We start from the raw sequence: 15,662 nt of genomic DNA on the forward strand, positions 1-15,662 counted from the left end.
CATTACCATTTTTTAAGTATGTTATGCTTATCAAGAGCTAAAATATATTGGTAAGTTCTCCCACTCTCTAAATTTCATTAGATACATTCATGAATTTTTTTCAAACTTTCTAACTTTGGTAGTTTTTATAATTTCAGAAACCAGACTTTCTTGCATCTTATAGAATAAAGTTACTTTGATGCCTGTGGGGAAAATTTGGCAATTTCCTCACGACTAACAGTTATGATACAAAGAAAACTTGGCAGTTTTTCTTGCATCTAATACAGATAGGCTAAAAAGATGTTTGATGGCAAACTGGCTGATTTTCTTGCATCTGTTGCAATTAGACTACAAAGATATGTGAGGGAAAATCTGGCCTAGCGAGTCTTGGTTATTTTATATAGGGAGAGGCACAGCCCCTCTGGAGTGATCCAATCTGGCTAACATTTACAGAAGACTTATGTAAGGTCAGGTAGTTTCCTCCATCAAGTTTCATTCAAGGCTCATGGTGGCGATTAAGTCTGGAAAATGTTTGTCCTACACAAGTGACACTCAGATATATTAGCAATACTACCAGGTCTTGTTCCATATAAAGATGGGTCTGGCATCTTGTGTTTCTTGCACTGATAGTACTTCTTACTATTCCATAAGGCTCTAGTTTTATACATGACTGATACACTTTTAAGGCAGAGCTCTACAGAATTATCCATTTTCATGCAGTGTGTGTTAATAAGAGATTCAACCTTTTCATCGTGGAACATGAGTTACTGAAATTAGTAATAGAAATATTTGTCCATGCATACTATTAGGACTTCAACCCAGATTTACAAAGTGCTCCTAGTGCGTTCAGAATTTTAAGTCTGTTGAGATCAGAACCAAAACTAGGAGCAGATCCTGACAAACTTTTTTCCAAGTCACATAAGTTGGCTAATAATTTTACATGTACATAATGATTCAACTTATGTTTTTATTTTTTACCAAGCCAAGTTCAACACCACCACCTTTTAAAATCTGACCAACACAATCATACTTAATGTTATCTAAAGACCAATCCTACTATTACAATATAAAAGAGGCAAAAATGCCCTGGTAATTTAACCAGAGCAACTATAAAAATCTGAATAAGGATTTCTAACTTAGACATTTGCTCTCTGGTATCCCAATCCATTAAAAGGAGTCATGTCTTTATGGTGGGTATACAACAAAAAACAGACTGTTCTGAGTTTGGGAACAGGACTCCTCTCAGACACCTTTTCAGAAGATAACAGAAAACCCCACTTTTGGGGGGTATGTATTTGGAATGTTTATTGTCCCTCAAACAAAAAATGTATTTGATGAGAAATGACTATGGATGAAACTGTTCTTGTTGTTAACAGTTAAAAAAGTTCCAGTTATAAGGGAAATAGCAGATGTATTAGATCAATGATAAAAAATGGTGGACTTTAACTTGGTCCACTAAAAATGAAGCTGAGCTATGGAACTGTCACTGCAATTACTCTACCAGTCCTAATTAAGAACCCAGCTCAATTTTACTTTGTAGACTAGGCACTCAAGAAAAAGTAAAATGTATTTTGTGTGGACTATACCACATTATACATTACCTTCTTAAAAAATTCTAGGCTCATAGAAAGAGTTAAGTAAAACAGGAAAATTTGTAGTTGCATTTTCTTTCAAAAACAAAATGACATGAATATAAAAGAGAAACACCTACCATCAGTCATCAGACGCTGAACTGCATCAGATATGTTTGATAAGGGAATGGGCCTGGATAAAGATGCATCAATCACAGGTATTAACAATAATGGTAATTCCATGGCATCGCCTGACTTGACTCTGCAATAAAAGTTCTTAATTATGAGTATGCTATGTTAAAGTAATTTTCATTATCTTCACTTGACAGTCGTTAGGTACAATTGTCACTGTAACAAGTCTCTAGTTGCAGAATTAGATTTATAAGACATACTGACAATACTAATTATACCAGGACCAACAGCAAGGAAAAGATTCCTTTGTCCTACTTTCATTTTAATAGAAATTTTAGCAGAGTAACATACAAGGGAGAGTAGCGCCGTCTATAGATGATTAACGCAATACACGTCACGAACAGCAGTACGATGACCACCAAACTGATGTTGATTGCATTTTCTCTTACATAATTATCTGTTACAGCAAAAAGAGAACAGAAGTATTTAGTTAACAATTTCATTCATTTCTCCAATACAATGTCAGTCATTCCAGCGGTTGCTGAATTATCACTACATTTTTTTTTAGATAAATTATTGACCAGAACAAAAGTGAACTAGTGAATTATCCATCTAAAAATAATAGACAAGATTTGCATAAATGTCAGATTGTGCAGATTTATAGAGTATATGCACTATTTAATATACTGTACTCAATAAACCTGATCATGATTACCAAATATCAATAGCTATAAAATTTATACTTCAACATGTTCATATCAAGTAGGTCAAGAAAATACCACATTACACCTTCAACATATAAGATTATTTGAGCATATCTCCGAAGTTAGCCCTTAGAAGAATTATATTTTTCTTTGAAAGACCAGACAATCATATAAATACTGAGCAGGTTCCAGCTACAGGTTTTTGTTGTCAAGAAAATATACCATAGTCATAACAACTCGGAGCTTTGTTTATACTAAAATTAAAAATGGCTGCCTGAAGGAAACTAATTCATTTGAAGTAGTACAGTGATGTTTTTGAGTATACGAATAATAAAATATTTCACTATATATTCAAATGATCAGTGTTATGTATTACGCACACAAGACTTGACACCGGTTATGTTATAAAAATAGATTAAAACACCCTACAGTTTTAAGACTGACTGGTCAATTTTCTAAATTTAACACCTGTATAAAATAGATAAATGGAAATGTAACAAAGTATTATTAGTGTCCACCCCTTCTTTTTTTTTAATATTTATTGCCATGGAATCTGTTCTACAGATCTTTCAAATACAATTTTTTGCAGTTTACATAGGGCATAGTAGATTTTTTGCAGTTTACATAGGGCATAGTACACCCTGTTGTCACATTCATTATCACATTACCAAATTTTTATGAGTTGTTCAGCAAACTGTTTTTCACTGAATGGACTAGTAGATGTCAAGTTACCGATGATGGAGTCTTAAGTGAATTTGCAGTAAATAATGGTGTGGTTTAGGGGGATGCTGTCAACTTTGATTTTTTGGCCTTCACATGGATTTTATATGATAAGTGGTAAGAGTTTGAAGAGAAGTTTTAGACTGGATAATGACAGAAACTTGACATACGAAGAATATGCAAAGGATGCTGTTTTAATCACAAAACACCACAAGATTTACAAGGAGAGTGCCCAATGTTATGAATTAACACAGATGGAGACAGGATCAAGGAGGCTGAATCTTTCAGACATTTAGGAACAATGATATCCAGTACAGTTTTCTTGAGTTGGAATTTTGCTGACTCAAATAACAAACAGGCTTAAAAAGATTTAGGAAGTAAGCATACTAAAAATGAGTATGAAAATTAGATTATACATTAATCTGTAAGGGACTGCATGGCGGTCCTATGGGCACACGTGCGTGAGAGTCAGCCATCGGACAAAACAAGACAACAAGGCATCCTGCTCTCTCTCTCTCTCCCTCCCGTGAGTCAGCAGCGATCGCTCGAAGGAACGCAACTTCAACCATACAATATTCCTGTCTATTTCTGTATGTATGTTTCTGTTTGTGAAGACACCAAACGTCTCACCATTTCACATATATTATGCTACTACATTGTATTCATTACTCTGTCTCGAATCTCATGCAAATGCCCATGTGTGGAATTTCCTGGCCTTTCCATTGATATATGGTTTAACATTGTACGTTTATTATGTCTCTCACAATCGCCATCTGTTTATCTGTCTACAAGCACAGATGCCCGAAGTATAATCTCTGTTTTGCCTTGGCTTTGTGTAGAAACTACTTTGCAGCTCGCACCAGCCAATAACAGCTTCGAAGATTCTGTACATTGAGTCAGTAAGGAACCACCAATAAACTAGACAACACCCAGCTAGTATGTCACTCAAATCCTTTCCTTACACTGGTGACCCCGGAGTGACCTGAAGGAGCCGATGGTAGATGTCTGACCCATGACGACAACCCACGCGCCAACAAACCCTTTGCCGCCTCCCAGACTCAGCTTCCAGCCGTTCCCAGGCCCTCAGTAGATGTCCGACCCTCCGAGATGACCCACCCCACCACAGGAACCCTGGACGCCTCCTCCAGGCAGCCTGCCACTGCCCCCAAACTCGTACCGCACAACCTGACCAAAGGAGGATCAGCTGTCGTCATCCTTCAACCTACTCCCGTCCTCCTCGAGTTCCTGCTGGCCAGTGCCGCCCTTCAGCCTCCTGCCCGCCCAAAGCCCAAGCCCTTTGTGCTCTTTCCAATTGTCAGCAAGATGATTTCTGCATCAGGGCCTTGCTGAGGGGGGGGGGGGGAGTATTGTAAGAACAAGACGACAAAGCATCCCACTCTCTCTCTCCCTCCCATGAGTCAGCGGTCATCGCTCGAAGGAACGCAACTTCTACCATACAATTTCCTGTCTATTTCTCTCTAACCATTGTTGTCTAGATTCATGTACAATCACCACTACTTGCATGGCCATGCAAGCATTTCGATCGTGTACTCAATGTTCCACCGAATCTTCTGTATCAAACTGTATGTATGTTTCTGTTTGTGAAGACGCCAAATGTCCCGCCATTTCACATATATTATGCTACTGCATTGTATTCATTAATCTGTCTCGAATCTCATGCAAATGTCCATATGTGGAATTTCCTGGCCTTTCCATTGATATATGGTTTATCATTGTACGTTTATTATGTCTCTCACAATCGCCATCTGTTTGTCTGTCTACAAGCACAGATGCCCGAAATATAATCTCGGTTTTGCCTTGACTTTGTGTAGAAACTACTTTGCGGCTTGCACCAGCCAATAACAACTTTGAAGATTCTGTACATTGAGTCAGTAAGGAACCACCAATAAACTAGACAACACCCAGCCAGCATGTCACTCAAATCCTTTCCTTACAGTGCCACCATCACCCGCAGTTACAAAGGGGAGGCAAGAGTGTCCTCTCATTGCTTCTCTATATCTTTGCGACTCTAGTCATTCTAGCATCAAGATATGTCTTCCCCACTGCAAGCATTTACATTACACTCCATGTATGTAACTAAGTGGCATACAAGCCCATAACATGGTGGCAGCGTCGAACCCATTCATCGGGAACAAAAGAGGAGAGGGCCACTTAAGCACAATTTTTAAGAAGAAAACTGAGGAGGGTCCACAGCAGGTGCAGAACCAACGGAACAATGTGATGAGGGGACAAAGAAGGCAACCTTGGCCTATGAGTGAGTACCCAGAATTAGAACAGGACAGATCAACAATTTTTGTCAAAAAGGAATCTGTCCCCAGTTTCAAATACTGTATAGTTACTGTTCTCTTTGGAGTGGAATTTAACCAATAGGCTAGGCTAGACCCAGAGTTGCAGTGTGTGAGTACCCTACCCTCACTTAGCCTATCACATGGAGAGTATAAAACTGTAGCTATAGCCTAATACATGTAATATATGCTACGCTAGGCTTTTGCACATTGTTCAGGATGATTACAATGGTTCAAAATGCTGTTCCACTGCCAACTCTAAACTGGGAAACTATAGACCAGATGGAAGCTTTTGAAGAGTGGCATGATTTTATGGAGCACTACTTCATCATCAGTGGTATTAGTGACAGCAAGAAATATCATTATATACTTTTGTCTGCTGGTCATAAGGGACATGAATTATGGAGGCCACAGATGTGAGCCGAAGATGAAAGAAAGGACCCAGCCACTGTGTTTGGCAAACTTGAATCACTCATGATCAGAACAGTGAATAAATGGGTCATGAGGCTCAAAATGTCCACACTGATGCAAAAAGGTGAGCCTGTAGACAATTTTTTGAGTCTGCTAAAAGCAAAAGCCAATTTATGCAAGTTTGTAGACTACACTACACGTGAAGAACAGATTACTTTCCAGCTGATTAAAGGCATAAAATGGCCAGAAGAAAAAAAAAACCTTATCAAGAAAGGAAATGAAGTGAAGCTAGATGAGGCTATAAAATCTGTGCAAAGTTTTCAAGCTACTTTGCAAAATACGAATAGTTTTGCAAATGATCATATGGCTCTGCTTGGTGCCGTTAAAGAAGCTAAGTGCCGACCATGTCAGTACTGTGGTACGCATCACCCTCCAAAACGGTGTCCTGCATTTGGAACAAATGTAATTAGTGTCATTGTGAAAGCCATTTTGCAAAAGTATGTAGATCCAAAACGAAAGTGCCTGTGTGTGTTATAGGTTGAAATCTCGTATTAAGGTTAGGCCTAAGTCAGTTGAGAGAAAGCAAAATGAAAGGAAAGTTATTGAAAAACAAGTAAATAATATTGACGCTACCAATGATGATGAAGTTCTTGATTGTGAGGAAATGTGATATCTAGGCCTGATAATGAGTGTAGTGCTGAAGATGACATTATGTTAAAATTAAATGCTAGGCCAAAGAGTTTTAAGCAAAAAGTTACACTAACAATGAAAGCAGATACTGTACAGGTGCTAAAGGTAATATTTTACCTTTAAGGTGCCTAAAACAAATATATTGTCATGAGGAAAACCTGTCTGAGATTAGCAAAGAGTAATAGTACACTGAAAGCTATAAATGGTACCAATGTTGAACACCTAGGTTATATTGAGATTCCCCTCCAATTTAATGGATCTAATTGGATTGGGGCCAAACTTTATGTACAGTAAGTGATAATGATGGTCTTCCTAGTGTATCATGTAGCCTAACAGAAAATTTAGGAATTGTCAGTGTTGCCAAGAACAGACATTTTGATAGTGTCAATGGATGAGTTTTTTTGCAGGTGAGAGGCAGTCCAATATGGCAAAGTTAAATCCCAGACGTAGTGATATTTCCTAGTGTGTGAGGCTTACAGTGAAAGCCAACACTGGTGCGAATGGTAGTCATGTACTGTATAGTACCCTTTAGGTCTTTGAAACAATGTAGTTGGTGAAGAAAATCCAAATACTAGGCTAGGAGGCAGTTCTGTTAAGCTTATAGCGACAAATGGAACCTGTATTGAGCATTATGTTCATACTGATATTCCTGTTAAATTTGATGTCTCTGAGTGGGTTACTGCTAGATATTATGCATGTGATACTGAAGGACCCCTATTTTGTCCTGTAATTTAACAGAAAAATTAGGAATTATTAAAGTGTCTAAGAGTAAACAAATTTCTGTAGTGAATAATTGTACTGTACTTTTGGAGCCAGTAATAGGGTGGTTAAAGAGGAGTTGTGTAACAAAGGCAACAGATGAGTTGCCTACTGATGTAGACAGGTGCATAAGGGATAAAAAGGATCTGAAAGAAATGTACCAAAGTGTTTTGAGGGTATAGGTAATTTTCCACAAAAATACACCATCGAATTAAAGCATGATGCCATACCTGTTGTAAGTCCTCCTCATAAGTATCCTATCCAGCTTTGGAAAGAAATTTGCATAAGGCTAGAGGAAATGGAAAAACTGGGTGTAATAAGTTAATAACTAAATGTTCAGACACTTTCATATGACTGGATTAATTCCATAGCATTCTCTAGAAAGGGTTCTGGTGAGTTAAGGGTATGTTTATATCCTTGGAATTTGAATAAGGCTGTAAGAGCCCTGACGCTGTCTCTTCCAAACACGTAAGGCTATCAAAGTCGACAGGACAAAACAGGAGCATCTCGTAACGCGATTTCAACCATACAATATTTCCGTCTGTTTCTCCTGTTGTCTTAATGTATGTAAATCACCAACTTGCATTGCCATGCAAGCATTCTAATCATGTACTCATAATGTTCCAACGAATCTTCTGTATCAAACTGTGTGTATGTTTCTGTTTGTGAAGACGCCCAAGGTCTGCCATTAATCTGTCTTGAATCTCATGCAATTGGCCATATGTAGAATTTCCTGACCCTTCCACTGATGTATGTGTCATCAAATTAATCATGTTCTTGATATCGCCATCTGTTTGTCACAAACACAGATGTCTGAACCTTTTATGTCCGTTTTACCTGTCTGTGTGTAGACGCTACATTACCGCTTTAACATCTTCCAAGATTCTGTACATTTATCTCAGTAAGGAACAACCAATAAACCAGTTAACACCCAGCCATTATGTCGCTCATTCCCCAGTCCTTACACTGGTGACCCCGGATGACTGCTTTGACCCTAAGCTGTTTCCCGAGTTCTCAGTATTAGTCCGACCTCCGAGATGACCCACTCCACCACCGGAGCCCTGGATACCTCCTCCAGGAAACCTGGCCGCCCCCGCACTCGTACTGGACGAGCTGACCAACGAAGGACCAGCCACGTCATCCTTCAGCCTGCTGCCGCCCCTCTCGAGCTGGCTACCAGGATCAGCCGCCGTCATCCTTCAGCCCTCGAGCCGGCCACCGAAGGATCATCCGACGTCACCCTTCAACCAGCTCCCGTCCTCCTCGAGCTCCTGCTGGTCGGTGCCGCCCTTCAGCCTCCTACCCGCCCCTAGCCCAAGCCCTTCGAGCCAACTACAATTGTCGCCAAGACAATTTCCGCATCGATGCCTCGCTTGTGGGGAACATTGTAAGAGCCCGTCGCCGTAAAGACGTTAAGAGTACTTGTAAGAGCCCCGACGCTGTCTCTTCCAAACACGTGTGTGTTCGTGGTGTTCGTCGATCGTCATCATCGGAGTCGACAGGACAAAACAGGAGCATCTCGTCTTCTTTCTCTACAGGAACGCGATTTCAACCATACAATATTTCCGTCTGTTTCTCCTTAAGCATTGTTGTCTTAATGTATGTACAATCACCACTACTTGCATTGCCATGCAAGCATTCTAATCATGTACTCATAATGTTCCAACGAATCTTCTGTATCAAACTGTGTGTATGTTTCTGTTTGTGAAGACGCCCAAGGTCTCTCCATTTCACATTTATTATGCTATTGCATTGTATCCATTAATCTGTCTTGAATCTCATGCAATTGGCCATATGTAGAATTTCCTGACCCTTCCACTGATGTATGTGTCATCACCGTATGTTAATCATGTCTCTTGATATCGCCATCTGTTTGTCTGAAAACACAGATGTCTGAACCTTTATGTCCGTTTTACCTGTCTGTGTGTAGACGCTACATTACCGGCACACGTCAATAACATCTTCCAAGATTCTGTATTTATCTCAGTAAGGAACAACCAATAAACCAGTTAACACCCAGCCATTATGTCGCTCATTCCCAGTCCTTACAAGGCTATCAAATGCACTTACAATAAGATATCTACTCTTGAGGAAATAAATCATGAATTTGCTGGTGCAACAGTGTTTTGTAAATCAGATGCAAAACATGGGTATTGGAGAAATTCCCTTGATGATGCCAGCAGTCGGCTGTGCGCTTTTAATAGTCCTGCTGGAAAATTCAGGTTTTGTAGGTTACCCTTTGGGCTGTTTGTATCACAAGATGTATTCCAAAAGTATATGGATGATATACTACAACGAGCAGGTAAGGGAATTATTGGAATAGCAGATAATGCTATCATATAAAATAAGACAGTAGCTGACCACAACCAGGCACTGCATAGTCTTATGAAAGCAGCTAAAGAATATGGCTTGGTGTTTAGGTATGAAAAATGCCATATTTTGAGGGATTCTATTGAATTTTATGAGCTTGTATGGTCAAAAGAAGGTATGAAACCTGATCCTAAGAAATGTGATGATATTTGTTACCATCCAGCACCAAAGAATAGGTCAGAACTACAAAGTTTTTTAAGTATTATTCAGTATTTAGGTCCTTGTATTCCTCATTTGTTTGATAAGACTTATGTTTTGAGACAACTGCTTAGGCAGGGTGTAGACTGGGAATGGGGAAATGAGCATCAGAAAGCATTTGAAATGATAAAAGAGGCAATGCCTGTAGAGACTGAAGTTGATGCCTCAGTAACAGGCTTGGGAGCCGCACTTGTTCAATGTGGTAAGCCTGCGGTAAGCCTGTTGCCTCTGCATCCAAAGCATTGATCCCTACCGAGTCTTGCTATGCAAATATAGAGCGAGTGCTCCTAGCTGTTGTATAGTATTTGGTTTAGAGAAGTTCCATACTTGTGTTTGGTAAGTCACTGATTGTGTATAGTAACCATGAGCCACTGGAGAGTATTATTTTGAAGCAGCTGAGTACTACTCCCCCACGCTTACAAAGAATGTTATTCCTTATTCAGCCCTATGATATAAGTATAATGTATTGGCCTGGGAAAGATATGATTTATGCTGATTTATCCTATGTGCAACCATCCCCAGGCCCTGATGTTAAACTAGAACAGGCAATTCATATGGTTCAAATATCTGCTGGTCAGGTACAGAAACTGTGTTGTGCTAGCCAACAGGACAATGCATTGTTAGTACTGTACTTAGAGAGCAAATTGTTAATGGTTGGCCAACTCAGTCAAAACTAGTACCAAAGGGTATTTGGCATTATTGGTCAATGAAAGACTACTTGTCTGTAGAAGATGGTTTGGTATACAGTGGTCATAGGTTAGTAATCCCTGATGTATTTAGAAAGAATACTTGAGTAGAATACATGTGGGTCACCAGGGAGTAACAAGGTCACAGCTTAGGGCAAAAATTTTTATCTAGTGGTCAAATATGGTGGGTGATTTAGAAACCATTGTAAGAGATTGTCACATGATGTGCCATCCCAGCCTTGGGAGATACTTTCTAGTGGCTTATTTGAATAAGATGGTCATAGTTATGTTTTGCTTGTAGATCATTATAGTAAAATGTCATTTGTAAGACGTTCAAGGACAACACCATGTAGTGTAGTTATAGTTTTTCAGAGATATCTTTTCATTTCATGGAGTGCCAAAACAATTGTATAGTGACAATGGTACTCAATATACTTAAGTGGATTTCACAAATTTTGCCATGAACTGGGATTTTGAACACATCACCAGAGTAATGGTTTTGCTGAATAAATGGTAGGGGTGATAAAATCTGTCCTTAAATAGGTAAAACAGTCGGGTAATGATCCTCAGATGGCTCCTGCTGAGCTTTTGTACAGTTGGAAGATTCATTCTAATATGCCCAGTAATTCTGGTTGGAACCTGTCTAAAATGGAAGATCATGAATCCTTATTGAATAAAGTGAAGTTCTTGCAAGGTATTATAATCAACATGCAGGTTCTAAACTATCAGAGTTGCTACCAAATGAGCAATCTTGGGTCCCAGGTTTTATTTGGCAAAAATGTAATGAACCAAGATCATATAATGTTGAAATGTGTAATGGTAATGTATTAAGGAGGAACAGAAGGTTTTTGAAGGAATTAAGACCTAGTGCCAGTGAAAAATTTGAGTTTAGGGAAAATATTGTTGACCAACTAATGTGCTGCACCCTCCTATTGAAACAGAGAGGGATAATGAAGGCACAGCCAAACTGAAACTGAAGTGTCTTTCAGAGACAGAGATGACTTCACGTATTTTCATAGTGATATACCTGTTGAAAATGCATTTTGTGTTAGGAGTCTACCAGAAATGTTACGACACCCTCCAGACTAATATAGCAATGTTAAATACCAGTTTCCACTGATTTTGTCAATTATTATTGGTTGCATAATTTCCATCTGCCTTGTGATTGTCTTTTTAATGCAACAAATATTCTGCACGTTATTTTCCTGTGTACAATGTTATGGTATTGGTTGTTCTTTAAATTTTTTTGTAACTGATTCTTGTCTTTTGTAGAAAGAGGGATGTTGTAACCTTCTATGTTTGCTGGAAATGTATGCCTGAATGCACTCGTGATGCTGACAAACTGCCTGCTGCATTGTTTTTACTTGTAGTAAAGTCATCATACAATACTGTAAAGATATGTCTTCCCCTCTACAAGCATTTACATCACACTTCATCTATGTAACTAAGTGGCATACAAAGCCATAACACTAACCAAATCATGGTCAGTGATGATGATGCTAAAAGTGTTCTGAAGGAAGTGAGGGATTTTCAGAGATGGTAGAACTCCATGAACGTCCAAGTAGGCAACCTGCTAGACACCCCTACCCTAGAGGGTAAGATGTTCATAGTTATGATGACTTAAGTTTGGGGTGCAGACCACCTACATTTTCAGGTAACAGATTGCTGGATATCACAGGGCAGCTAATAACCCATCAACTTCCTGAAATTAAAGACTTTTTCCTGTGCTTCCAAACATTAGTTCAACACTTGGCAGGAAGAAAGTATTGAACTAAAGCTTAGAAGCTGGTCTAAGATAGAGTACCTTCAGAATCATTAAGGTACCAGTTCTGAGTGCCTGTGTCATCTAGTTGTACAGTTCTTTGTTTAGGCAATTATACCCTTCTGAGCAGAAGGGAACAGGTTCTTCCATCAGACTGTTCCCTAAACTCAAAGGTATTCAAGGCTCTTTCGCATCTATGGGGCACAAATCTGATGGATCTGCTTGTGACATGTATGAACAATCAGCTTTTCATACAATAACCTTCCAGTCTACTGCCATACTCAATTGGGCCTAGCAGCCTGGAGGACAGATGTGACGTTCCACAAATGGGACTGCTTAGATGTTTATCCCTTCCCTCCCTGCAACCTCATTAGGTAGGCGCAAATGAAGCTTCACTCGTTGACCAACATCTTGATGACCCTGAAAACTCCTTTATGGCCACAGCAGGAATTGTTCACAGATCTTTCTCTTGTGACTTGAAGCTTAAGGAGTCTGGCAGCACTGAAGCTCCTCCTTAGACGTCAAGACCTCATCTTCATGCTTGGAGATCATCAAACAAAAACTAATTTACAAAGGACCAGGGGTTCTTTGAGATCACAGTGGCAGCCATTTCTAGGCCTTGAAGAACTTCACTGACCAGCTTCTACCATGGAAAGTGGAACAGATTCGCCAGTTGGTGTGATTTACGGAATATTAATCTGGTCAAAGCCATTGCTGTATTCACTTCACTGCAGACCTTCCTTCGTCTTGATTAGTTATTGGTCTCTGCCACTAAAGTATACTGGGCTGCACTCAGTTTTTTTGCAATACTAACTGCAATTATCTAATCTCATCTAACTGCAATTATCTAATCTCATCTAATACTTTGGGAAGGAGGTTCCCCATGATCCTTCGGGACAACAAAGCTGCAAACTAACTCCAGTCCTTATAAGCTTCCTGATACAGTAAACACCCCTGTATTCGTGAGGGATGCGTACCATACCCCCTGTGAATAGCTAAAATCCACGAATACTTAGAACCCTTCTTAAAACACTTAGAACTGCCTATTTTGATAGTTCAAACACGAAAAAAAAATGCTTATACAGGTATTATCCTACTTACGATGGGGTTAGGTTCCAAAATAACCCATCGCTTGTTGGAAAAATTATATCTCAAATACAGCCTAGCCTACACTAGGGTATTCAGTACCACCATCCATACATATATGGTATTCTAGCCTACACTATGAGGTATACTCTATACATACACGGTATAGTAATTATTAATATCAGCTAATTCTGGAGGTTCATGTAGAGTCACTTACGACAATTCAATACAAAAAGAAATTGAATAACAAACAAGAATTAGCTTAGCCTACACTATGGTATACCGTATACACATATGGTAGCCTAGCCTACATTATACTGTATTCTATATTCACATAATATCGTATTATACAAACATCAACATAATGAATATGCATCTTTTCCATGGATCTTTTAAAATGCTATGCCTTAATTCACTGCATCCAATAACAATGTATATTTCTTATATTGCTTTTGTATTATAAATTGCGATCATAGTGATCAATGTTTTGGTTTGGAAAGCAATTATGAGGTAAGTTTATTTTGCCGTATTTAACTCAGTTCAGAGAGCTTTTCTTGCTTCTACTTAGCGTAAATGAATCTCTAGTCACTTTATTTATATGGAGGGTTTTCAGGTGAGAGTAGGATTACACCAGGGGTTGGCTCTTAGCCCATTTATTTTTAACATAGTGATGGACATTATCATAGAAGAAGTAAGGGAGGCATTGCCATGGAACATATTGTATGTGGATGATATTGTCCTGTGCGCAGAGAGCAGGGAAGACCTGGAAATGAAATTGGAAAGATGGAGACAAGTACTGAAAGACAGGGGAATGAGAATAAGTAGATCTAAGACAGAATATATGTGTACCACCAATGATGGGGGTGATAAGAATAGTATTCAGCTTGGGGGAGAACCAACAAAGAGAGTTGAAAGTTTTAAGTATTTGGGATCCTTTTTTTTAATGCTGGAGGAAGTATGGAAGAAGAAGTAAAACATCGGGTACAGGCAGGCTGGAACAACTGGAGAGCGGCTTCCGGAGTTCTTTGTGACAAAAGAGTACCGCTGAGGTTAAAAGGAAAATTTCATAAGACGGTGGTAAAAACAGCAATGATGTATGGCACGGAAACAGCAAGCTTGAGAAAGACAGAAGGGAAGAAGATGGATGTGGCAAAAATGAGAATTTAGGTGAATGGTTGGGGTGACGAGAGAGGATAGGATCCGAAATGAGTACATTAGGGGGTCGACCAAGGTGGTGGAAATATCAAAGAAAGTGCAGGAGGAGGCTGAGATGGTATGGACACCTGTTGAGGAGAGATGAGGACCACACTGATAGACATACTATGGGGATGGAGGTCCAGAGAAGAAGAAGAAGAGGGAGACCAAGAAAGAGATGGAAGGACTGTGTGAGGGGAGACCTGCGTGAAAAGGGAATTGATGAGGCAGAAGCACAGGATAGAAAAAGATGGAAACAGCTCATCTGAAACGGCGACCTCTTATAAAAATGGGAACAAGCTGGGAAGAAGAAGATATAAAGAATATGTGTCAAAGGTGAAAAATAATACGGATCATGGCTTTGACCAATAATCTTCTATGCAATTTAATAAGAAGACAGCAAATTAAAAAAAAAAAGAACTAAAGACTTTCCTATCCTGCAGGACGAGAAAACACTGAAGACAATTATAAAATATAAGAAGTACCTTATTTTGAAAACGTACAAGGGCCTACCTGTGGAGGGCTGTACATAAAACTAAACAAAGTGAAGTATATGTAGTTGGTCAGCTGCATGCATTGTGACCTATAAATTATGCAATAAATTAACAACTTTCAAACGAAAACTAAATCACTTACTCTCTGTGGTAAATGAATAGCACCTCGAGTCAGTAAATTTCTCAGATGAATACAAACGAAACTTGAAGGCATAATCGGTTGATGCGTCTAGGCTATCTGTGTTGGGAAAAAAGGTTTCATTACCAACAAAATACTGTACCATTATTAAAGGCAATATAAAATTATAATTAGTGATAATGACACTTTAGTCATAGTGGAAATAAAATATTTTAAAAGCAAAGTTTCATAATTACAAACCATCATCTTACTAAACCAAATCTTACAAGTTCCTTACTTGCGGATCAACTAACAATTTAGCTAAAAGACTATCTTGCTTTTACAGTAGGCAAGTGTCTTCCAAAATGGCATAACTACCTCTTTCAGTCACTTTTCTAACTTGGTCGGCATCACTTGCAGCTTTTCATTATCATCAATTAACAATATACAGTATCATCTGTGAACAAAAACTCAACAGTCAA

At 39.0% G+C, this 15,662-nt stretch overlaps 1 protein-coding gene across 6 annotated transcripts in view; it reads right to left on the reverse strand.

Moving 5' to 3' along the window:
- Nucleotides 1-15,662, reverse strand: part of LOC136841668 (tyrosine-protein phosphatase 10D-like) — a 246,365-nt gene that overhangs the window by 97,375 nt on the left and 133,328 nt on the right. For all 6 annotated transcript variants that reach the window (XM_067108852.1, XM_067108851.1, XM_067108850.1 and 3 more), the window contains 3 exons: nt 15,205-15,300; nt 2,034-2,139; nt 1,691-1,812 (listed from right to left, as the gene is read on the reverse strand). In XM_067108852.1, coding sequence (XP_066964953.1) covers nt 1,691-1,812; nt 2,034-2,139; nt 15,205-15,300 — 324 coding nt within the window. The remainder of the gene's footprint in view (nt 1-1,690; nt 1,813-2,033; nt 2,140-15,204; nt 15,301-15,662) is intronic.

The sequence above is a fragment of the Macrobrachium rosenbergii genome, chromosome 9 (genome assembly GCF_040412425.1).
Source record: "Macrobrachium rosenbergii isolate ZJJX-2024 chromosome 9, ASM4041242v1, whole genome shotgun sequence".
In the NCBI taxonomy this organism is placed as follows: Eukaryota; Metazoa; Arthropoda; class Malacostraca; order Decapoda; family Palaemonidae; genus Macrobrachium; species Macrobrachium rosenbergii.